The 24,584-nt window shown below is 46.8% G+C and overlaps 1 protein-coding gene across 4 annotated transcripts in view; it reads left to right on the top strand.

Moving 5' to 3' along the window:
* Positions 1 to 23,996, top strand: part of LOC134909240 (tetraspanin-3-like) — a 413,151-nt gene extending 389,155 nt beyond the window's left edge. For all 4 annotated transcript variants that reach the window (XM_063915945.1, XM_063915930.1, XM_063915922.1 and 1 more), the window contains one exon: positions 23,762 to 23,996. In XM_063915945.1, coding sequence (XP_063772015.1) covers positions 23,762 to 23,848 — 87 coding nt within the window. In that variant the 3' untranslated portion in view covers positions 23,849 to 23,996. The remainder of the gene's footprint in view (positions 1 to 23,761) is intronic.
* Positions 23,997 to 24,584: the final 588 nt, after the last annotated feature.

Raw genomic sequence — 24,584 nt, forward strand, 5'->3', positions numbered from 1 at the left:
TTGCATATGTCATTTTACTTGCACCTAAATGTACCAGGTGGGGGGGGTTTTCTTTTAGGTATAGTTAGATTCTTTAAAATATCACATTCACCTAGGGTATTTGTGGTACTAAGACACCTGGAGGCACTATGAGAAGTTTTGCCAGCTACTGGATAGAGACTTTGAGACTACCTCCTGTAGTGGTCGACCATGTTATGTTGGAACTGCCGATCATCTTGTAGGACGACTTTTGCCCAAAGCACGCTTGTGGGTTAACTGAATGAGTTACCCTTTACTGTCTGACAAATGGGTTCCCTTTATTATCCTCCAAATTAAGTTATAGCTCCTGTTGCAAGTGCCCAGTTCAGCAAGAAAATCTCATCTACCACCAGTCCCACTGAGGCCGTAGGAACTGTGCCACGTGTATGAGGGAGTGCAGTAGTCTGCTGGATGGACCTCTACTTTTGTTATGGACTGATTTTGCATTTAGGATCTGTGACCGTGTCATCATTATATCATGGGGGTAGATAAATTAAGCCTGGACAAGTGCTAAAGTGGAAGGCAATAACTAAGCCCAGGATTCTTAGGTTCTAACCTATTCTAATCCTTTCCCATTTCACTCAAAATTTCTGTTTCGTTTTGTGTACAAGAGAATAACTTATTTAATTTCTACAGGACCTAAAATGACCTAATCTCAGTGTTAGTACCTAAAATTACCTTTTTTGACTGACCTAATTCTGTTACTTTAAATTTAAACTACAGTATATACAGTAAAGTTACTATGGAGATGTGTGGAATGAGTAGTTTTCATACTGTATGTAATTCATATATACAGATGTGGCCTGTTACAGCCTTGCTGCGTAGCTTACACAGCGCGAATGCATACACATACCCAAGATCCATTCGCTGCTTTGGGAAATGGCTTGCAGACTCCCGCGGCATAGTGCTCCCTCCCACAATGCCAGGGCCGGCTCCAGGCCTACTAGCACCCTGAGTGAGAAAATTTCAAAGCGCCCCCCCCCCCATGCGCACGCCGAAGGTGCGCGCGCTCCTGGAAGAGTGGGTGTGGCCTCCTGGAAAAGTGGGCGTGGCCTCGCAACATATTATCAAACTATAAATATATATATTTTCACACTCCCTCTACGCACACAATTAGCAGCTTTACACATAACAGCCACAGCAGTGTTCCTTACACACAATGTCTCCAGTATAGTGCCAGCTACACATAATGTCTACAGTAGTGCAGTGCCAGATAGACATATGCCCCCCAGCAGTGCCAGCTACACATGACATGCACCCCAGCAGTACCATCTACACATAACATGCCCCCCAGCAGTGTCAGCTACACATGATATGCCCCCCAACAGTGCCAGCTACACATGACATGCCCCGCCAGCAGTGCCAGCTACACATGATATGCCCCCCAGCAGTGCCAGCTACACATGATAGTGTTCACTGTACGATTTTTTTTTTTTAGGGCAGGGTGCTGATCATGGGGAGGGCACATTTTGCATTCTGGAGGACACATTTTTAAGTTAGAAAGGCAAAATTATGTACATACTGTAATGCTTGGTGCTCCCCCCTCCTACTTGCCAAACCATGGACAGTGCGCACCGAAGACGCGCAGCAAAAATTTAGGGGCGTTGCTTGGTGGGGAAATGGCGTGGCCACATAATAGTGGCAATTCGCATTACACCACACAGTAGTGCAGCTAATACACATTGCACCAGGTAGAACCTCCTATACCCACTGCGACAGGTAGAGCACATTATACACTTTATGCCAGGCAGAGCACTGAGACAGATTGCCTAGCCACAGACGCCTAGCGGGAACACTACATGATATGCCCCCCAGCAGTGCCAGCTACACATGACACGCGTGCCAGCTACACATGACACGCCCCCCCAGCAGTGCCAGCTACACATGACACGCCCCCCCAGCAGTGCCAGCTACACATGACACGCCCCGCCAGCAGTGCCAGCTACACATGACATGCCCCTCAGCAGTGCCAGCTACACATGACATGCCCCTCAGCAGTGCCAGCTACACATGACATGCCCCCCAGCAGTGCCAGATACATAAATGCCCCCACAGTGCCAGATATGCCCCCCAGCAGTGCCAGATACATAAATGCCCCCACAGTGCCAGATATGCCCCCAGCAGTGCCAACTACACATGATAGTGTTCACTCTAGGATTTTTTTTTAGGGCATGTGCTGATCATGGGGAGGGCACAGTTTGCATTCAGGAGGGCACATTTTTAAGTTAGAAAGGCAAAATTATGTACATACTGTAATGCTTGGTGCTCCCCCCTCCTACTTGCCAAACCATGGACTTCGGCACGCAGCAAAAATTTAGGGGCGTTGCTTCTTGGGGAAAGGGGCGTGGCCACATAATAGTGGCAATTTGCATTACACCACACAGTAGTGCAGCCAGAGCCGGATTAACAATGGGGCGGGTGGAGCTGCAGCTCCAGGCCCGCCCATGAAAATAGGCCCACTGCAGGAAGATCCGCTAGAGGCAGAAAAAAATATTTTTTTCCTCACCACCAGCGGCTGACCGAGACTCTTTCCCCTCTCTCTGCCCCCGCCCGTGGACAACCTCTCCGTCCTCAGAGTCCGGCGGCGCAGTAGAACGCTTCACAAGCCCTCCCTGCGCCGCATAGTGTGCCTCCCTCTTCACTGCAACATGTGACATCGCACCGCGTGACGTCACATATGCACGCAGTGCAGGGCTCTGCAATCTGCATGAGTTCCGCTGATGACCAGTGAGGATGGGAGGCGCCACTCGATCCTGTCCTGAACTGCCGGAGTGCTGTTAATTGAACCTTCCTATCACTGCCTTTGAAGACCGGTGAACAATGTAAGCAGTGAGGAAGCAAGAAGAAAGTAAGTGAACTTTAGGGTGGTGAGACAAACACTATATTTACAATTGGAGGAACACCATAATGGACACACAGGAGGGCTAGTAATGGACATGGGAGGGACATCATAATGGTCACAGGGAGGGACTAATAATGGTCACTGGGGGAGACATAATAATGGTCACCGGGAGGGACTAATAATTGTCACTGGGGGAGACATAATAATGGTCACAGGGAGGGACTAATAATTGTCACTGGGGGAGACATAATAATGGTCACAGGGAAGGACTAATAATTGTCACTGGGGGAGACATAATAATGGTCACAGGGAGGGACTAATAATTGTCACTGGGGGAGACATAATAATGGTCACAGGGAGGGACTAATAATTGTCACTGGGGGAGACATAATAATGGTCACAGGGAGGGACTAATAATTGTCACGTGGGGGCTAATAATGGACATGGGGGGAGACATAATACTGGTCACAGGGAAGGACTAATAATGGTCACAGGGAAGGACTAATAATGGGAATGGGGGAGACATAATAATTGTCACGGGGGACTAATAATGGAAATGAGGGGAGAAATAGTAATTGTCACAGGGGGGGACTAATAATGGACATGGGCGGAGACATAATAATGGACACAGGGAGGACTAATAATGGACAGAGTGGGGGGCATAATAATGGAAACACAGCGTGGCATAATAAAGGACACAGAGGGGGGCATAATGTAAACAAGGGGGGGCATAATAATGGAAACAGATGGGGCGCATAATAAAAGACACAGTGTGGGGCATATTAATGGACACAGAGGGTGAGCATAATAATGGACATATGGGCATCATAATAATGGACACGAGGGGGGACGGACGACAACACAGAAATCAAGAGCAAACCGTTACTCCTCACTAGTAGCACCTATTCCTGGTGCTATAGAGTATACTTATTTTAAAATATTAAATTGTTATATATTGACAATTAGACTGCAGCTAGTCAGATGGTCTGTTGCTGAACTGATCCTACACAATACACAATAAAAAAGGGGAAAAATTGCGCAAAATATTGTTATATATCTGCCTATTGTTAAAATTGATAGAAGGCTCCTCTTTATACAAATAAAACAATATTATCCTGAACACATATAAAACCTGTCCAAAATTCACCAGACATAAATTTATATAAAAACACATTAAATATCAAAGCCCTTGTTAGCTAAATTATCTTATTCATACAGGGGTGTATTCAATGCATGTCGGATCCTTTCCGACGGAAAGGATCCGACAATGCAGTATTCAATTTGCCGGATTTGGGCATTCTCGATAATGTTAATCTGACTTTTTTTTAAAGTCGGATTGACATTGTCGAAAATGGGGCTAAAAGCTGTCGGATTTGGCCGCAAATCCGCCGATCCACGTGTTTTCCGACAAGTCAGCATTGCCGACCTGTCGGAAAAAGGGCATCCCCATTGAATAGGTCGAATCACTATTCGACCTGAAAAAGTCGGAAACTGCCGTCTTTCTGACAAGGCGGCAGTTCCGACAAGAATTGAATACACCCCATAGGGTATAAATGGTTTCACCCATTGTAGAAAAATATATTATAATAACAGTTCATACAAAAAATCAACTGCCAGCCACACTGGCACCCGACTCGCTTGTGGATTATTGCCCTGCCGAGTAAATAGGTCAATGAGTCAGGATGAAGATATTTTTACAGATACGTATCTGTTGGAGATCACTGTATCTACTTTAGGTTTCTAAGTGCTACCAAACCTGCTTGAAGTGGGGTGCTACTACGGCCGGAGGTTTGTGCAAGACAACAATACATTGGGGATATCCTCATCCTGGTCTCTCCGGCTCATTAACTGATTTGTTTGGTGAGGCAATAATCCACCTGCATCTCAGATGCCAATGCAGTTGGCCGGAACTTGAACTTATTAACTTAAGAGACGGTTTCCATCTAAGAGTCTCCTACTATTGAACTAAATAAACGTGGTCTAGTAACTTATCCTATATCATTCCTCTGCATTGTATATGTGGATTTTTTGTATGAACTGTTATAATATATTTTTCCTACAATGGGTGAAACAATTTACACTCCATATGAACAAGGTAATTTAGCTAAAAAGGAATTTGATATGTATGTGCTTTTATATATGTCTGTGAGTTTTGTGTAGGATTTAAATGTGTTCAGGATAATAAATATTGTTTTATTTGTATGAAGTAAATCCTCTTATCAATTTCCTCAATAGGCAGATATATACCAACAATATTTTGCACAGTCAGTTTTTTACCCTCTTTTTTATTGGGGACACAATGCAGTACATTCAGATGAGAGAGTAGCACAATAAAGAACACACAGATGAAGGGGGAATTGCTCCGTCAGGCACCAAGTAGTTGCTGCCGGCATGCAAAACACTTCAATTCCTCCCATAAAGGTTAGGAGCAGTGTTAGCCTTTTATTATATAGGATATTCTATGTGTATTTATATATACTGTATGCGGATTCGGTTTTACTCGGTTCTCAAAACCGAATCTTATTGGCTATCCAAAACACGTGACATCAGTGAGCCAATAAGATTCGGTTTTGAGAACCGAGTAAAACCGAATCCGCTCATCACTATGTATTTGTGCCTTTTCTTTTTTTTTTTTTTGTTTGTTGCTTTTTATGAACCCCCCTCCCTTTAAATTGGGCTAATTCTGTGTCCCAGGCCAGTGTTGAATAATAGCAACAGCTCAAATTAAGAAGCTTCTGTGTAATACATCCGGTGGGAGGAGGGATGAATAACAACCGGTCCATTGAGAGGTAGGGTAATTTAAGAAATTAAAATGTTATACAATTTTCTTTAGGTGTTTTCTCTTTTTATCAGATCTTGGAAAGGTTATCTTTGTCTCTGTTATGTGGTCAGTGCATGATGGTGAGTGATGGTGGTATTTGTGTGTCTGCTGTGTGGTCAGTGCATGATGGTGAGTGAGGGGTATTTGTGTGTCTGCTGTGTGGTTAGGGCATGATGGTGAGTGATGGGTATTTGTGTGTCTGCTGTGTGGCCAGTGCATGATGGTGAGTGATGGGTATTTGTGTGTCTGCTGTGTGGTTAGGGCATGAAGGTGAGTGATGGGTATTTGTGTGTCTGCTGTGTGGTTAGGGCATGATGTGAGTGAGGGGTATTTGTGTGTCTGCAGTGTGGTCAGGGCATGATGGTGAGTGATGGTGGTATTTGTGTGTCTGCTGTGTGGTCAGTGCATGATGGTGAGTGAGGGGTATTTGTGTGTCTGCTGTGTGGTTAGGGCATGATGGTGAGTGATGGGTATTTGTGTGTCTGCTGTGTGGCCAGTGCATGATGGTGAGTGATGGGTATTTGTGTGTCTGCTGTGTGGTTAGGGCATGATGGTGAGTGATGGGTATTTGTGTGTCTGCTGTGTGGTTAGGGCATGATGGTGAGTGATGGGTATTTGTGTGTCTGCTGTGTGGTTAGGGCATGATGTGAGTGAGGGGTATTTGTGTGTCTGCAGTGTGGTCAGGGCATGATGGTGAATGATGGTGGTATTTGTGTGTCTGCTGTGTGGTCAGTGCATGATGGTGAGTGAGGGGTATTTGTGTGCCTGCTGTGTGGTTAGGGCATGATGGTGAGTGATGGGTATTTGTGTGTCTGCTGTGTGGTTAGGGCATGAAGGTGAGTGATGGGTATTTGTGTGTCTGCTGTGTGGTTAGGGCATGATGTGAGTGAGGGGTATTTGTGTGTCTGCAGTGTGGTCAGGGCATGATGGTGAGTGATGGTGGTATTTGTGTGTCTGCTGTGTGGTCAGTGCATGATGGTGAGTGATGGGTATTTGTGTGTCTGCTGTGTGGTCAGTGCATGATGGTGAGTGATGGTGGTATTTGTGTGTCTGCAGTGTGGTCAGTGCATGATGGTGAGTGATGGTGGTATTTGTGTGTCTGCTGTGTGGTCAGTGCATGATGGTGAGTGATGGGTATTTGTGTGTCTGCTGTGTGGTTAGGGCATGATGGTGAGTGATGGTGGTATTTGTGTGTCTGCAGTGTGGTCAGTGCATGATGGTGAGTGATGGTGGTATTTGTGTGTCTGCTGTGTGGTCAGTGCATGATGGTGAGTGATGGGTATTTGTGTGTCTGCTGTGTGGTTAGGGCATGATGGTGAGTGATGGGTATTTGTGTGTCTGCTGTATGGTTATGGCATGATGGTGAGTGATGGGTATTTGTGTGTCTGCTGTGTGGTTAGGGCATGATGGTGAGTGATGGGTATTTGTGTGTCTGCTGTGTGGTTAGGGCATGATGGTGAGTGATGGGTATTTGTGTGTCTGCAGTGTGGTCAGGGCATTATGGTGAGTGATGGGTATTTGTGCGTCTGCTGTGTGGTTAGGGCATGATGGTGAGTGATGGTGGTATTTGTGTGTCTGCAGTGTGGTCAGTGCATGATGGTGAGTGATGGTGGTATTTGTGTGTCTGCTGTGTGGTCAGTGCATGATGGTGAGTGATGGGTATTTGTGTGTCTGCTGTGTGGTTAGGGCATGATGGTGAGTGATGGGTATTTGTGTGTCTGCTGTGTGGTTAGGGCATGATGGTGAGTGATGGGTATTTGTGTGTCTGCTGTGTGGTTAGGGCATGATGGTGAGTGATGGGTATTTGTGTGTCTGCTGTGTGGTTAGGGCATGATGGTGAGTGATGGGTATTTGTGTGTCTGCTGTGTGGTCAGTGCATGATGGTGAGTGATGGTGGTATTTGTGTGTCTGCAGTGTGGTCAGTGCATGATGGTGAGTGATGGTGGTATTTGTGTGTCTGCTGTGTGGTCAGTGCATGATGGTGAGTGATGGGTATTTGTGTGTCTGCTGTGTGGTCAGTGCATGATGGTGAGTGAGGGGTATTTGTGTGTCTGCTGTGTGGTTAGGGCATGATGTGAGTGAGGGGTATTTGTGTGTCTGCAGTGTGGTCAGGGCATTATGGTGGTATTTGTGTGCCTGCTGTGTGGTCAGTGCATGATGGTGAGTGAGGGGTATTTGTGTGTCTGCTGTGTGGTTAGGGCATGATGGTGAGTGATGGGTATTTGTGTGTCTGCTGTGTGGCCAGTGCATGATGGTGAGTGATGGGTATTTGTGTGTCTGCTGTGTGGTCAGTGCATGATGGTGAGTGATGGGTATTTGTGTGTCTGCTGTGTGGTCAGTGCATGATGGTGAGTGATGGGTATTTGTGTGTCTGCTGTGTGGTTAGGGCATGATGGTGAGTGATGGGTATTTGTGTGTCTGCTGTGTGGTTAGGGCATGATGGTGAGTGATGGGTATTTGTGTGTCTGCTGTGTGGTTAGGGCATGATGTGAGTGAGGGGTATTTGTGTGTCTGCAGTGTGGTCAGGGCATGATGGTGAGTGATGGTGGTATTTGTGTGTCTGCTGTGTGGTCAGTGCATGATGGTGAGTGAGGGGTATTTGTGTGTCTGCTGTGTGGTTAGGGCATGATGGTGAGTGATGGGTATTTGTGTGTCTGCTGTGTGGTCAGTGCATGATGGTGAGTGATGGGTATTTGTGTGTCTGCTGTGTGGTCAGTGCATGATGGTGAGTGAGGGGTATTTGTGTGTCTGCTGTGTGGTTAGGGCATGATGTGAGTGAGGGGTATTTGTGTGTCTGCAGTGTGGTCAGGGCATTATGGTGGTATTTGTGTGCCTGCTGTGTGGTCAGTGCATGATGGTGAGTGAGGGGTATTTGTGTGTCTGCTGTGTGGTTAGGGCATGATGGTGAGTGATGGGTATTTGTGTGTCTGCTGTGTGGCCAGTGCATGATGGTGAGTGATGGGTATTTGTGTGTCTGCTGTGTGGTCAGTGCATGATGGTGAGTGATGGGTATTTGTGTGTCTGCTGTGTGGTCAGTGCATGATGGTGAGTGATGGGTATTTGTGTGTCTGCTGTGTGGTTAGGGCATGATGGTGAGTGATGGGTATTTGTGTGTCTGCTGTGTGGTTAGGGCATGATGGTGAGTGATGGGTATTTGTGTGTCTGCTGTGTGGTTAGGGCATGATGTGAGTGAGGGGTATTTGTGTGTCTGCAGTGTGGTCAGGGCATGATGGTGAGTGATGGTGGTATTTGTGTGTCTGCTGTGTGGTCAGTGCATGATGGTGAGTGAGGGGTATTTGTGTGTCTGCTGTGTGGTTAGGGCATGATGGTGAGTGATGGGTATTTGTGTGTCTGCTGTGTGGCCAGTGCATGATGGTGAGTGATGGGTATTTGTGTGTCTGCTGTGTGGTTAGGGCATGATGGTGAGTGATGGGTATTTGTGTGTCTGCTGTGTGGTTAGGGCATGATGGTGAGTGATGGGTATTTGTGTGTCTGCTGTGTGGTTAGGGCATGATGTGAGTGAGGGGTATTTGTGTGTCTGCAGTGTGGTCAGGGCATGATGGTGAGTGATGGTGGTATTTGTGTGTCTGCTGTGTGGTCAGTGCATGATGGTGAGTGAGGGGTATTTGTGTGTCTGCTGTGTGGTTAGGGCATGATGTTGAGTGATGGTGGTATTTGTGTGTCTGCTGTGTGGTCAGTGCATGATGGTGAGTGAGGGGTATTTGTGTGTCTGCAGTGTGGTCAGGGCATGATGGTGAGTGATGGTGGTATTTGTGTGTCTGCTGTGTGGTCAGTGCATGATGGTGAGTGATGGTGGTATTTGTGTGTCTGCAGTGTGGTCAGTGCATGATGGTGAGTGATGGTGGTATTTGTGTGTCTGTTGTGTGGTCAGTGCATGATGGTGAGTGATGGGTATTTGTGTGTCTGCTGTGTGGTTAGGGCATGATGGTGAGTGATGGGTATTTGTGTGTCTGCTGTGTGGTTAGGGCATGATGGTGAGTGATGGGTATTTGTGTGTCTGCTGTATGGTTAGGGCATGATGGTGAGTGATGGGTATTTGTGTGTCTGCTGTGTGGTTAGGGCATGATGGTGAGTGATGGGTATTTGTGTGTCTGCTGTGTGGTTAGGGCATGATGGTGAGTGATGGGTATTTGTGTGTCTGCAGTGTGGTCAGGGCATTATGGTGAGTGATGGGTATTTGTGTGTCTGCTGTGTGGTTAGGGCATGATGGTGAGTGATGGTGGTATTTGTGTGTCTGCAGTGTGGTCAGTGCATGATGGTGAGTGATGGTGGTATTTGTGTGTCTGCTGTGTGGTCAGTGCATGATGGTGAGTGATGGGTATTTGTGTGTCTGCTGTGTGGTTAGGGCATGATGGTGAGTGATGGGTATTTGTGTGTCTGCTGTGTGGTTAGGGCATGATGGTGAGTGATGGGTATTTGTGTGTCTGCTGTATGGTTATGGCATGATGGTGAGTGATGGGTATTTGTGTGTCTGCTGTGTGGTTAGGGCATGATGGTGAGTGATGGGTATTTGTGTGTCTGCTGTGTGGTTAGGGCATGATGGTGAGTGATGGGTATTTGTGTGTCTGCAGTGTGGTCAGTGCATGATGGTGAGTGATGGGTATTTGTGTGTCTGCTGTGTGGTTAGGGCATGATGGTGAGTGATGAGTATTTGTGTGTCTGCTGTGTGGTTAGGGCATGATGGTGAGTGATGGGTATTTGTGTGTCTGCAGTGTGGTCAGGGCATTATGGTGAGTGATGGGTATTTGTGTGTCTGCTGTGTGGTTAGGGCATGATGGTGAGTGATGGTGGTATTTGTGTGTCTGCAGTGTGGTCAGTGCATGATGGTGAGTGATGGTATTTGTGTGTCTGCTGTGTGGTCAGTGCATGATGGTGAGTGATGGGTATTTGTGTGTCTGCTGTGTGGTTAGGGCATGATGGTGAGTGATGGGTATTTGTGTGTCTGCTGTATGGTTAGGGCATGATGGTGAGTGATGGGTATTTGTGTGTCTGCTGTGTGGTTAGGGCATGATGGTGAGTGATGGGTATTTGTGTGTCTGCAGTGTGGTCAGTGCATGATGGTGAGTGATGGGTATTTGTGTGTCTGCTGTGTGGTTAGGGCATGATGGTGAGTGATGGGTATTTGTGTGTCTGCAGTGTGGTCAGGGCATTATGGTGAGTGATGGGTATTTGTGTGTCTGCTGTGTGGTTAGGGCATGATGGTGAGTGATAGGTATTTGTGTGTCTGCAGTGTGGTCAGGGCATGATGGTGAGTGATGGTGGTATTTGTGTGTCTGCTGTGTGGTCAGTGCATGATGGTGAGTGATGGGTATTTGTGTGTCTGCTGTGTGGTTAGGGCATGATGGTGAGTGATGGGTATTTGTGTGTCTGCTGTGTGGTCAGTGCATGATGGTGAATGATGGTGGTATTTGTGTGTCTGCTGTGTGGTCAGTGCATGATGGTGAGTGAGGGGTATTTGTGTGCCTGCTGTGTGGTTAGGGCATGATGGTGAGTGATGGGTATTTGTGTGTCTGCTGTGTGGTTAGGGCATGAAGGTGAGTGATGGGTATTTGTGTGTCTGCTGTGTGGTTAGGGCATGATGTGAGTGAGGGGTATTTGTGTGTCTGCAGTGTGGTCAGGGCATGATGGTGAGTGATGGTGGTATTTGTGTGTCTGCTGTGTGGTCAGTGCATGATGGTGAGTGATGGTGGTATTTGTGTGTCTGCAGTGTGGTCAGTGCATGATGGTGAGTGATGGTGGTATTTGTGTGTCTGCTGTGTGGTCAGTGCATGATGGTGAGTGATGGGTATTTGTGTGTCTGCTGTGTGGTTAGGGCATGATGGTGAGTGATGGGTATTTGTGTGTCTGCTGTATGGTTATGGCATGATGGTGAGTGATGGGTATTTGTGTGTCTGCTGTGTGGTTAGGGCATGATGGTGAGTGATGGGTATTTGTGTGTCTGCTGTGTGGTTAGGGCATGATGGTGAGTGATGGGTATTTGTGTGTCTGCAGTGTGGTCAGGGCATTATGGTGAGTGATGGGTATTTGTGCGTCTGCTGTGTGGTTAGGGCATGATGGTGAGTGATGGTGGTATTTGTGTGTCTGCAGTGTGGTCAGTGCATGATGGTGAGTGATGGTGGTATTTGTGTGTCTGCTGTGTGGTCAGTGCATGATGGTGAGTGATGGGTATTTGTGTGTCTGCTGTGTGGTTAGGGCATGATGGTGAGTGATGGGTATTTGTGTGTCTGCTGTGTGGTTAGGGCATGATGGTGAGTGATGGGTATTTGTGTGTCTGCTGTATGGTTAGGGCATGATGGTGAGTGATGGGTATTTGTGTGTCTGCTGTGTGGTTAGGGCATGATGGTGAGTGATGGGTATTTGTGTGTCTGCTGTGTGGTCAGTGCATGATGGTGAGTGATGGTGGTATTTGTGTGTCTGCAGTGTGGTCAGTGCATGATGGTGAGTGATGGTGGTATTTGTGTGTCTGCTGTGTGGTCAGTGCATGATGGTGAGTGATGGGTATTTGTGTGTCTGCTGTGTGGTCAGTGCATGATGGTGAGTGAGGGGTATTTGTGTGTCTGCTGTGTGGTTAGGGCATGATGTGAGTGAGGGGTATTTGTGTGTCTGCAGTGTGGTCAGGGCATTATGGTGGTATTTGTGTGCCTGCTGTGTGGTCAGTGCATGATGGTGAGTGAGGGGTATTTGTGTGTCTGCTGTGTGGTTAGGGCATGATGGTGAGTGATGGGTATTTGTGTGTCTGCTGTGTGGCCAGTGCATGATGGTGAGTGATGGGTATTTGTGTGTCTGCTGTGTGGTCAGTGCATGATGGTGAGTGATGGGTATTTGTGTGTCTGCTGTGTGGTCAGTGCATGATGGTGAGTGATGGGTATTTGTGTGTCTGCTGTGTGGTTAGGGCATGATGGTGAGTGATGGGTATTTGTGTGTCTGCTGTGTGGTTAGGGCATGATGGTGAGTGATGGGTATTTGTGTGTCTGCTGTGTGGTTAGGGCATGATGTGAGTGAGGGGTATTTGTGTGTCTGCAGTGTGGTCAGGGCATGATGGTGAGTGATGGTGGTATTTGTGTGTCTGCTGTGTGGTCAGTGCATGATGGTGAGTGAGGGGTATTTGTGTGTCTGCTGTGTGGTTAGGGCATGATGGTGAGTGATGGGTATTTGTGTGTCTGCTGTGTGGTCAGTGCATGATGGTGAGTGATGGGTATTTGTGTGTCTGCTGTGTGGTCAGTGCATGATGGTGAGTGAGGGGTATTTGTGTGTCTGCTGTGTGGTTAGGGCATGATGTGAGTGAGGGGTATTTGTGTGTCTGCAGTGTGGTCAGGGCATTATGGTGGTATTTGTGTGCCTGCTGTGTGGTCAGTGCATGATGGTGAGTGAGGGGTATTTGTGTGTCTGCTGTGTGGTTAGGGCATGATGGTGAGTGATGGGTATTTGTGTGTCTGCTGTGTGGCCAGTGCATGATGGTGAGTGATGGGTATTTGTGTGTCTGCTGTGTGGTCAGTGCATGATGGTGAGTGATGGGTATTTGTGTGTCTGCTGTGTGGTCAGTGCATGATGGTGAGTGATGGGTATTTGTGTGTCTGCTGTGTGGTTAGGGCATGATGGTGAGTGATGGGTATTTGTGTGTCTGCTGTGTGGTTAGGGCATGATGGTGAGTGATGGGTATTTGTGTGTCTGCTGTGTGGTTAGGGCATGATGTGAGTGAGGGGTATTTGTGTGTCTGCAGTGTGGTCAGGGCATGATGGTGAGTGATGGTGGTATTTGTGTGTCTGCTGTGTGGTCAGTGCATGATGGTGAGTGAGGGGTATTTGTGTGTCTGCTGTGTGGTTAGGGCATGATGGTGAGTGATGGGTATTTGTGTGTCTGCTGTGTGGCCAGTGCATGATGGTGAGTGATGGGTATTTGTGTGTCTGCTGTGTGGTTAGGGCATGATGGTGAGTGATGGGTATTTGTGTGTCTGCTGTGTGGTTAGGGCATGATGGTGAGTGATGGGTATTTGTGTGTCTGCTGTGTGGTTAGGGCATGATGTGAGTGAGGGGTATTTGTGTGTCTGCAGTGTGGTCAGGGCATGATGGTGAGTGATGGTGGTATTTGTGTGTCTGCTGTGTGGTCAGTGCATGATGGTGAGTGAGGGGTATTTGTGTGTCTGCTGTGTGGTTAGGGCATGATGTTGAGTGATGGTGGTATTTGTGTGTCTGCTGTGTGGTCAGTGCATGATGGTGAGTGAGGGGTATTTGTGTGTCTGCAGTGTGGTCAGGGCATGATGGTGAGTGATGGTGGTATTTGTGTGTCTGCTGTGTGGTCAGTGCATGATGGTGAGTGATGGGTATTTGTGTGTCTGCTGTGTGGTCAGTGCATGATGGTGAGTGATGGTGGTATTTGTGTGTCTGCAGTGTGGTCAGTGCATGATGGTGAGTGATGGTGGTATTTGTGTGTCTGTTGTGTGGTCAGTGCATGATGGTGAGTGATGGGTATTTGTGTGTCTGCTGTGTGGTTAGGGCATGATGGTGAGTGATGGGTATTTGTGTGTCTGCTGTGTGGTTAGGGCATGATGGTGAGTGATGGGTATTTGTGTGTCTGCTGTATGGTTAGGGCATGATGGTGAGTGATGGGTATTTGTGTGTCTGCTGTGTGGTTAGGGCATGATGGTGAGTGATGGGTATTTGTGTGTCTGCTGTGTGGTTAGGGCATGATGGTGAGTGATGGGTATTTGTGTGTCTGCAGTGTGGTCAGGGCATTATGGTGAGTGATGGGTATTTGTGTGTCTGCTGTGTGGTTAGGGCATGATGGTGAGTGATGGTGGTATTTGTGTGTCTGCAGTGTGGTCAGTGCATGATGGTGAGTGATGGTGGTATTTGTGTGTCTGCTGTGTGGTCAGTGCATGATGGTGAGTGATGGGTATTTGTGTGTCTGCTGTGTGGTTAGGGCATGATGGTGAGTGATGGGTATTTGTGTGTCTGCTGTGTGGTTAGGGCATGATGGTGAGTGATGGGTATTTGTGTGTCTGCTGTATGGTTATGGCATGATGGTGAGTGATGGGTATTTGTGTGTCTGCTGTGTGGTTAGGGCATGATGGTGAGTGATGGGTATTTGTGTGTCTGCTGTGTGGTTAGGGCATGATGGTGAGTGATGGGTATTTGTGTGTCTGCAGTGTGGTCAGTGCATGATGGTGAGTGATGGGTATTTGTGTGTCTGCTGTGTGGTTAGGGCATGATGGTGAGTGATGAGTATTTGTGTGTCTGCTGTGTGGTTAGGGCATGATGGTGAGTGATGGGTATTTGTGTGTCTGCAGTGTGGTCAGGGCATTATGGTGAGTGATGGGTATTTGTGTGTCTGCTGTGTGGTTAGGGCATGATGGTGAGTGATGGTGGTATTTGTGTGTCTGCAGTGTGGTCAGTGCATGATGGTGAGTGATGGTATTTGTGTGTCTGCTGTGTGGTCAGTGCATGATGGTGAGTGATGGGTATTTGTGTGTCTGCTGTGTGGTTAGGGCATGATGGTGAGTGATGGGTATTTGTGTGTCTGCTGTGTGGTTAGGGCATGATGGTGAGTGATGGGTATTTGTGTGTCTGCTGTATGGTTAGGGCATGATGGTGAGTGATGGGTATTTGTGTGTCTGCTGTGTGGTTAGGGCATGATGGTGAGTGATGGGTATTTGTGTGTCTGCAGTGTGGTCAGTGCATGATGGTGAGTGATGGGTATTTGTGTGTCTGCTGTGTGGTTAGGGCATGATGGTGAGTGATGGGTATTTGTGTGTCTGCAGTGTGGTCAGGGCATTATGGTGAGTGATGGGTATTTGTGTGTCTGCTGTGTGGTTAGGGCATGATGGTGAGTGATAGGTATTTGTGTGTCTGCAGTGTGGTCAGGGCATGATGGTGAGTGATGGTGGTATTTGTGTGTCTGCTGTGTGGTCAGTGCATGATGGTGAGTGATGGGTATTTGTGTGTCTGCTGTGTGGTTAGGGCATGATGGTGAGTGATGGGTATTTGTGTGTCTGCTGTGTGGTCAGTGCATGATGGTGAGTGATGGTGGTATTTGTGTGTCTGCAGTGTGGTCAGTGCATGATGGTGAGTGATGGTGGTATTTGTGTGTCTGCTGTGTGGTCAGTGCATGATGGTGAGTGATGGGTATTTGTGTGTCTGCTGTGTGGTCAGTGCATGATGGTGAGTGAGGGGTATTTGTGTGTCTGCTGTGTGGTTAGGGCATGATGGTGAGTGATGGGTATTTGTGTGTCTGCTGTGTGGTTAGGGCATGATGTGAGTGAGGGGTATTTGTGTGTCTGCAGTGTGGTCAGGGCATTATGGTGGTATTTGTGTGTCTGCTGTGTGGTCAGTGCATGATGGTGAGTGATGGGTATTTGTGTGTCTGCTGTGTGGTTAGGGCATGATGGTGAGTGATGGGTATTTGTGTGTCTGCTGTGTGGTCAGTGCATGATGGTGAGTGATGGTGGTATTTGTGTGTCTGCTGTGTGGTCAGTGCATGATGGTGAGTGATGGGTATTTGTGTGTCTGCTGTGTGGTTAGGGCATGATGGTGAGTGTTGGGTATTTGTGTGTCTGCTGTGTGGTTAGGGCATGATGGTGAGTGATGGGTATTTGTGTGTCTGCAGTGTGGTCAGGGCATGATGGTGAGTGATGGTGGTATTTGTGTGTCTACTGTGTGGTCAGTGCATGATGGTGAGTGATGGGTATTTGTGTGTCTGCTGTGTGGTTAGGGTATGATGTGAGTGAGGGGTATTTGTGTGTCTGCTGTGTGGTTAGGGTATGATGTGAGTGAGGGGTATTTGTGTGTCTGCTGTGTGGTTAGGGCATGATGTGAGTGAGGGGTATTTGTGTGTCTGTTATGTGGTCAGGGCATGATGGGGAGCAAGATATATATCAGTGGCCCTCATTCCGAGTTGATCGGTCGCAAGGCGATTTTAGCAGAGTTACACACGCTAAGCCGCCGCCTACTGGGAGTGAATCTTAGCTTCTTAAAATTGCGAACGATGTATTCGCAATATTGCGATTACAAACTTCTTAGCAGTTTCAGAGTAGCTTCACACTTACTCGGCATCTGCGATCAGTTCAGTGCTTGTCGTTCCTGGTTTGACGTCACAAACACTCCCAGCGTTCGCCCAGACACTCCCCCGTTTCTCCAGCCACTCCCGCGTTTTTCCCAGAAACGGTAGCGTTTTTTCCCACACGCCCTTAAAACGGCCTGTTTCCGCCCAGTAACACCCATTTCCTGTCAATCACACTACGATCGCCGGAGCGAAGAAAAAGCCGTGAGTAAAAATACTATCTTCATTGTAAATTTACTTGGCGCAGTCGCAGTGCGAACATTACGCATGCGCACTAAGCGGAAAATCACTGCGATGCGATGAAATTTACCGAGCGAACGACTCGGAATGAGGGCCAGTGTGTCAGTTACAGGGTCAGGGAGTGGTCGTGAGATGATCTAAAGATGGTTAAATATGGGGCTAGGGAGTGGTGGTGAGTGAGGGGTATTTCAGTGGCTTTAGTATGGGGTCATGGAGTAATGGTGAAGGAGGGGTATTTCAGCATTTGAGTGAAGGTATCTGGGAGTAGTAGTAGGTAAGATGTTTTGTATACAGCATTGATTGATGAGTGAAAGGTATTCAAGTGGGTGTTGGAAAGGTAGTGTAGCACAGGCAGCAATATTTACACCTGTGTCTGCACAAAGGTGGTGCGATATGTGCCTATCACAATCACAATAGGTGACTACTATCAGTCTACTATCAGCCTACCAAAATGTGTGTATATATATGAACGATGAAGGCGGCACTCATACGGACTTTCAAATATAATAATGCAAACTGCAACAGAAAATAGATTCTACCGTTTCATTCTCACTGGTGCTGGGATCTATTTAGATAAGCGCCTTACACTTATTAATTGTTCTATGAAGACGGACTAAAACTTCTGAAATGTTAGAATCTGCAGTATTTGCTGTTGCTGTTTACATTATATTTGAAAGTCCATATGAGTGCCGCCTTCATTGTCACCTCTATTATTATATCAACTGTGGATGGAACTGGGGCAATTCTCATTTAAACCAGAGTGCTGGATTTCTTGAACTATATATAATATCCTCAGGTATTTAGCACCTACCACCTCTTGATAGCAACGGGCTGGGTGCCTTCCTGTATGTAACATATAGAGAGCAGGGGATTGGTGGCACTCACAGCAGAATAAAAGACGAACTCTGGCAACTACCTTTCTCAAAGTTTCAATTTCATTTAGAAATTTTCGTCAGGAGGTCATCTTGTATTCTGCTGTGAGTGCCGCCGATCCCCTGCTCGCTCTCTCTCTCTGTATATGTGTATATATATAGTAATATGTGAAGAGAGGGGACATTGAGGTGGCTAAAGGTAGGCGGTAGCTATGCCCATCATGGTGCTAGCCACAACCCCTGCACAGATAATTCCCTAAACACTGGTCATGCCCTTCACATCATTAGTGACACTGGTCACACCCCTTATGGTGGCAGACAACAGGCCCTTCATAAATTTCAGCTCCAGGCCCATGTGGACCTTAATCTGGCACTGAGTGCAACTAATACACATTGCACCAGGTAGAACCTCCTATACACACTGCGACAGGTAGAGCACATTATACACTTTACGCCAGGCAGAGCACTGAGACAGATTGCCTAGCCACAGATGCCTAGTGGGAACACTACATGATATGCCGCCCAGCCGTGCCAGCTACACATGACATGCCCCCCAGCAGTGCCAGCTACACATGACATGCCCCCCAGCAGTGCCAGCTACACTTGACATGCCCCCCAGCAGTGCCAGCTACACATGACATGCCCCCCAGCAGTGCCAGCTACACTTGACATGCCCCCCAGCAGTGCCAGCTACACTTGACATGCCCCCCAGCAGTGCCAGCTACACATGACATGCCCCCCAGCAGTGCCAGCTACACATGACATGTCCCCCAGCAGTGCCAGATATGTCCCCCAGCAGTGCCAGATATGTCCCCCAGCAGTGCCAGATATGTCCCCCAGCAGTGCCAGATATGTCCCCCAGCAGTGCCAGAAAGGCCCCCACGGTGCCAGATATGCCCCCACAGTGCCAGATATATAAATGCCCCCACAGTATCTGGCACCTGCTGTGCTGCCGCTGGGAGGGAGAATGCTGAGAGCTGTGGGCGGACTCTTGCTAAACTTCAGTGCGTGCTATGGGGGTAATTCCAAGTTGATCGCAGCAGGAAATTTTTTAGCAGTTGGGCAAAACCATGTGCACTGCAGGGGAGGCAGAAATAACATGTGCAGAGAGAGTTAAGGTCCATACACACTTAACGATAAAATGAGCGACGTCGCTCATTTTCCCCCTCCATGAGCGACGTCGCTCATTTTCCCCCTCCATGAGCGACGTCGCTCATTTTATCATCAAGTGTGTATGCCGCCAGCGACGACCGATGCGCGGCCCCGCGGGTCGGCAACGATCGTCGCTGTCGGTAGGGCATGCATGAAGGATGTGGACTGTCGTCCACGACCTTCATGCAGGGCTGGCGGGGGCGTGACGTCACTGAGCGATATGAGCGGTCATATCGCTCAGTGTGTACAGGCGGCAGCCGACCGGCCGGCCCGGGAGGGGGAAACGTTAGACGATGTCGCTCACAGAGCGACATCGTCTAATGTGTATGGGCCTTTAGATTTGGGTGGGTTATTTTGTTTCTGTGCAGGGTAAATACTGACTGCTTTATTTTTACACTGCAATTTAGATTGCAGATTGAACTCACCACACCCAAATCTATCTCTCTCTGCACATGTTATATCTGCCCCCCTGCAGTGCACATGGTTTTGCCCAGCTGCTAAAAAATTTCCTGCTGCGATCAACTTGGAATTACCCCCTATGTGCGCTGCGCGGCACGCCGGCGCGGCACAGCGTGCATAGCGAGCACAGAACAGTTTAGTCCGGGCAGCAGGCTGGCTCCAGGCACAAATATAGCGGCACCCATTAAGGGTGGCGCCCCGCGCAGCCGCTCTATACGAACATGCCTGGAGCCGGCCCTGCACAATGCATATATGCATCACTGCAAACTCTGCAAGGAAGTAGTAGGACACATCTGTAATTAAGGCACAGTGGGGGTAATTCTGAGTTGATCACAGCAGGAATTTTGTTAGCAGTTGGGCAAAACCGTGGCCCCCATTCCGAGTTGTTCGCTCGCTAGCTGCTTTTAGCAGCATTGCACACGCTAAGCCGCCGCCCTCTGGGAGTGTATCTTAGCATAGCAGAATTGCAAACGATAGATTAGCAGAATTGCGAATAGAAAATTCTTAGCAGTTTCTGAGTAGCTCGAGACTTACTCCTACAGTGTGATCCGTTCAGTCCGTTTCGTTCCTGGTTTGACATCACAAACACACCCAGCGTTCGGCCAGACACTCCCCCGTTTCTCCAGCCACTCCCGCGTTTTTCTGCACACTCCCAGAAAACGGCCAGTTTCCACCCAGAAACACCCACTTCCTGTCAATCACACTCCGATCAGCAGAACGATGAAAAAACTTTGTTACGCCGTGAGTAAAATACCAAACTTTTGTGCTAATTTACTTGGCGCAGGCGCACTGCGAACATTGCGCATGCGCAGTTTGCGACTAATCGCTCCGTAGCGGAAAAAAATAACGAGCGAACAACTCGGAATGAGGGCCCATGTGCACTGCAGGGGGGGCAGATATAACATGTGCAGAGAGAGTTAGATTTGGGTGGGTTATTTTGTTTCTGTGCAGGGTAAATACTGGCTGCTTTATTTTTACACTGCAATTTAGGTTGCAGATTGAACACACCACACCCAAATCTAACTCTCTCTACACGTTATATCTGCCTCCCCTGCAGTGCACATGGTTTTGCCCAACTGCTAACAAAATTGCTGCCACGATCAACTCAGAATTACCCCCAGTGTTTCATACATAATGAGATGTTGTGTGGTTTTGTTTCAATTTAATGCAATTTTTATAATAAATTCCTAAACTTAAAATTTTTAAAACCTATAAAATCCTAAAACATTAGTTTTTTTCAATCAATTTTATCTTTTCAGATCCTAAAAATCCAGGGCCTAGTGATAACGCACCAGTCAGCTCCTAACTGTCATTTTTCAAACCCAGCCTGTAACTTGACAGGAGCTGATTGGCTGGTGCGTTATCACCTTCCACTTTATCACTTCTCCAGGCTTAATACATCTGCCCATGGGGGTCATTCTGACCCGATCACTCGCTGCAGTTTATCGCAGCGCAGTGATCGGGTCAGAATTGCGCCAGCGCCGCAGTGCGCCAGTGCATTCCGGACGGCCGAAGGCCGTCGTTTCTCTGCGATCGCCTCTGCCTGATTGACAGGCAGAGGCGGTCGCTGGGTGGGAGGGGGCAGCACAGTGGCATTTGGCCGCCTTTATGGGGGCGCGGTCTGCTAAAGCTGCGCTGGCCGGGAGCTACTCCTAAAGTGCAAAAGCATCGCCTCTGTGCGATGCTTTTGCACTTCTGCGTGGGAAGCCGGCACTGACATGCAGGGCGGGATAGCCCTGTGCTGGGCATCCCCCCCGCATGTCTATTGTCATAATCGTAGTCCTGCAAAATTTTGCAGGGCTACGATCAACTCGGAATGACCCCCCATGTCTCGAGTCTTAACCTACCAGACTTTGTGTACATGTCCAAAGCAGGGAGACATTGGGCTTGGTCCCTTACTTGCTAGTAGAGGAGTGAACAGCAGCATGGTATGGTGACCAGGACAGTAACCCCTTTTAGGGTGGGTTGTGTAGTATGCTCTTGGTGTGGAGAACCCCCAGCTCTTATTAACTGTCATTTATTCTTGTGATTTGTGAATGGCTATTTTTTTATATAATATATGGATATATTATTATTATTATTATTATTATTATATAATAATATAGATAACTGACTTCATAGAGGCATCAGGTATATTCGAATACAGAATAATTTGTGGGGCTACACATTTCCCTGTGTGTTTATGCACAATGGCCGCCTTCAATGACCAGTCGGTCAAGAAAATACCTTTTTCTTATCCAGAAATCATTTGTTCATAATAAGCCACAAAAGTGAGTGGCTCATCATACATACAATGAATTGAGATGGAGTGGATATATACGGCCCTGGCCAAATAACCTTCAATCTAAGCAGTGTGAAAGACATTTTCTGGTTAGCTAATAACCATTTTAGCTGTTGAGATGGAAAATGTGTACTGCTACTTTACGGCAGAAACATTCTAAGCCCCAAAAGAAGATACAGATTTTTTTGTGTGTGTGCGAGGGGCAGCATTAAAGGTGGATATTGATGTGAAAAAGACATTTGCTAAAATCTCCCACATCAAAGTTAGTCTTCCCATTTTGAAATCTATTCTCCATTTTTGACTTGCTGTTATTTCTAAACGGGGACAACATTTTGAGGAAAAGTAGGACCATGGAAGCACTTAAAAATAAGCAGAAAAATGTTCCACCTTATTGCCTTTATACAGCATATGTAATTCATTTTGAGTGTAATCCAGTGGTTCCCAAACTTTTTGAATCACAGCGCACTAGGGTATCACAATTTTTTCCCCGCACCCTTAGGCCAAAAGTTTCTTGTAATTATTATTAACTTAATATTACATTTAGGTAAATTGTGGTTATAACTGTCATCCTTAAGTTCAATTGTGTGCTGAGGGACAAGATTTGCTTCTGTTTGTCAACATATTTTATGATTGACAGCCACCAGCACTGGTTTTGCCAATTACATTGGCCATAAATAATTTTATGTGGTCTTGGACTACCAATTCAAAGCACCCCTGCAAGTGTGGGACACTTAGAATTTTGAGTAATTTTTCACCAATACCTTTTTGATAAATGATAACATGGCGAAAATACCTTTTAAAAATTGGCAAAAACAGCCCGCAATTGATTACGTAGGGGGGTGAATTCAATGGCTCCAAAATTATCTGAGCTTATAGAATACCCCCCATGGAGCATTATTGTGCATTAACTTCAACTGCAATTGAATTGGTCGAAAACCACTTTTCACGAAAAGTGAAAGCTTGTCACGCAAAAACGGATTATCGCAGCTAACTGAATTTTCCCCCTAAAAGTCACTTTACGGACACTTTTCTGTATCCCAAAATGTTACAGTAGTAAGCATTTTACATCAAATTACAGTCTTTCTATCCTTTTTCCACCATTTATATCAAGTGCAAAAATCAGGAATATTACACCTTTCCTTATGGCTTTTAACAGCCTTTTAATGGCCCTGCTACTTCTGTTGACAATTTTTGGGGGTTGAGGATGGGTTCCTCTATTTGTTATGTTGGGGCAGGAAAGGGTATTGATGGGCGACATGAAAGAGCCAAGAGATGTGGATTAAGATTTGGGGAGCATGGCATCAATGTGGCGCCAAGTGATGGTTATTTTGGTTTTGGGGTAGAGAAAGATGAGTTGATGGTCAGAGAACACAAGGGGGATGTTGGAGTAGTCAGAGGCATCACAGTAAGGAGGAAAAACAAGATCAAGAGTATGGCCACTGGAGTTAAAAAGACCAATGGGTCAGGTTCAGGGAGGAGGAAAGGTAGAAAAGTATAGAGGAAACAGAATTCATGGGACTATAAATATTGAGGTCCTCCATGATAAGGGGGAGGGGGAACGGGGACGACGACGACGACGACAAGGCGTTGAAGTTGTCAAGAAAGGTTGCTGCAATTATCTACTGCCCCCCAGGTGCCTCCTCAACCTATCTCACATATAGCTCACCCTCTCTACAGTCATGCAAATAGTACAACACAGCGTGCAGGTCAAGTGCAGCATCAAGAAGAAATCCAGTTTAAATAAATTCAAGACATTCAGGAGCGCTGTATGTGGCAGAGATGTGGAGTAGGTAGTGCACAATGTGAATGTATATATTGTATTATATAATAATAGGTGTTCTGAGGAGAAAATGGTGCCTGACAGAAACATTGAATTGAATAACTATTCATTGGAAAACTAGGCTAAATCATTGATATTAGAGACTTCAGTTTTAAAAAATCTTGATGCTTTTATCATTGCATGTAATATAGACTGAAAAGTCTGTGCTCTCAATTACCAGGTATTGGCAGCTGTGTTTGATGGGATATTGATGACTCGAAACCCATTTCAAGATTTCCGGATACTTGATTCAGGAGTGTTTGCATAGTACCTAGTGCAAGAAGAGAAGCTAATGAGGATGCTTCACTGCAACATGTGCAATTTGTTTTTGGTTCCATTTATTTGTGTTTTGATGTCTTTATCAATTATATTATTTTCAAAGTGATTTCACTGAGTAAATATGTGTTACTTATCTATCTTCTGTGCATATGTGTTTATTTGTGTACAATTTTTAATTTAGAAATTAAAATTACAGCGGTGGATATATCGAAGATGATTGTTGTTTAACAAATAGTGCAAATCAAAGAACAGTCTATATAGTGCTAATATTGGAAATATAAAATGTATAAATATAAAAGTTATAAAATGTAAGTGCCACAAGACATAAAAAAGCTGCTAGTCCCTGAATTGGAATGAGTAATATAATTCAAACTGGAGCTTCTTAGGAGGCAGGTGAATGCTGCCTGGCAGCTCTGATTGTCAGGGCCGGCTCCAGGCCTACTAGCACCCTCAGCAAGAAAATTTGAAGCCCCCCCCCCCCCCCCCCCCTAAATGCACGCGTTGAAAGCAGGCACGCTCCTGGGAAAGTGGCTGTGGCCTCGAAATTTTATATTGATATCAATTAATACATCTTTATTCACACTCCCCTCTACACATGCGCGCGCACACACAATTAGCAGCCTTACACACAATGCCCACAGTATTGCTCCTTACACATAATATCCCCAGTATAGTGTCAGATACACATAACGTCCCCAGTGTAGGGGGTAATTCAGACCTGATTG

The sequence above is a fragment of the Pseudophryne corroboree genome, chromosome 1 (assembly GCF_028390025.1).
Source record: "Pseudophryne corroboree isolate aPseCor3 chromosome 1, aPseCor3.hap2, whole genome shotgun sequence".
Classification (NCBI taxonomy): Eukaryota; Metazoa; Chordata; class Amphibia; order Anura; family Myobatrachidae; genus Pseudophryne; species Pseudophryne corroboree.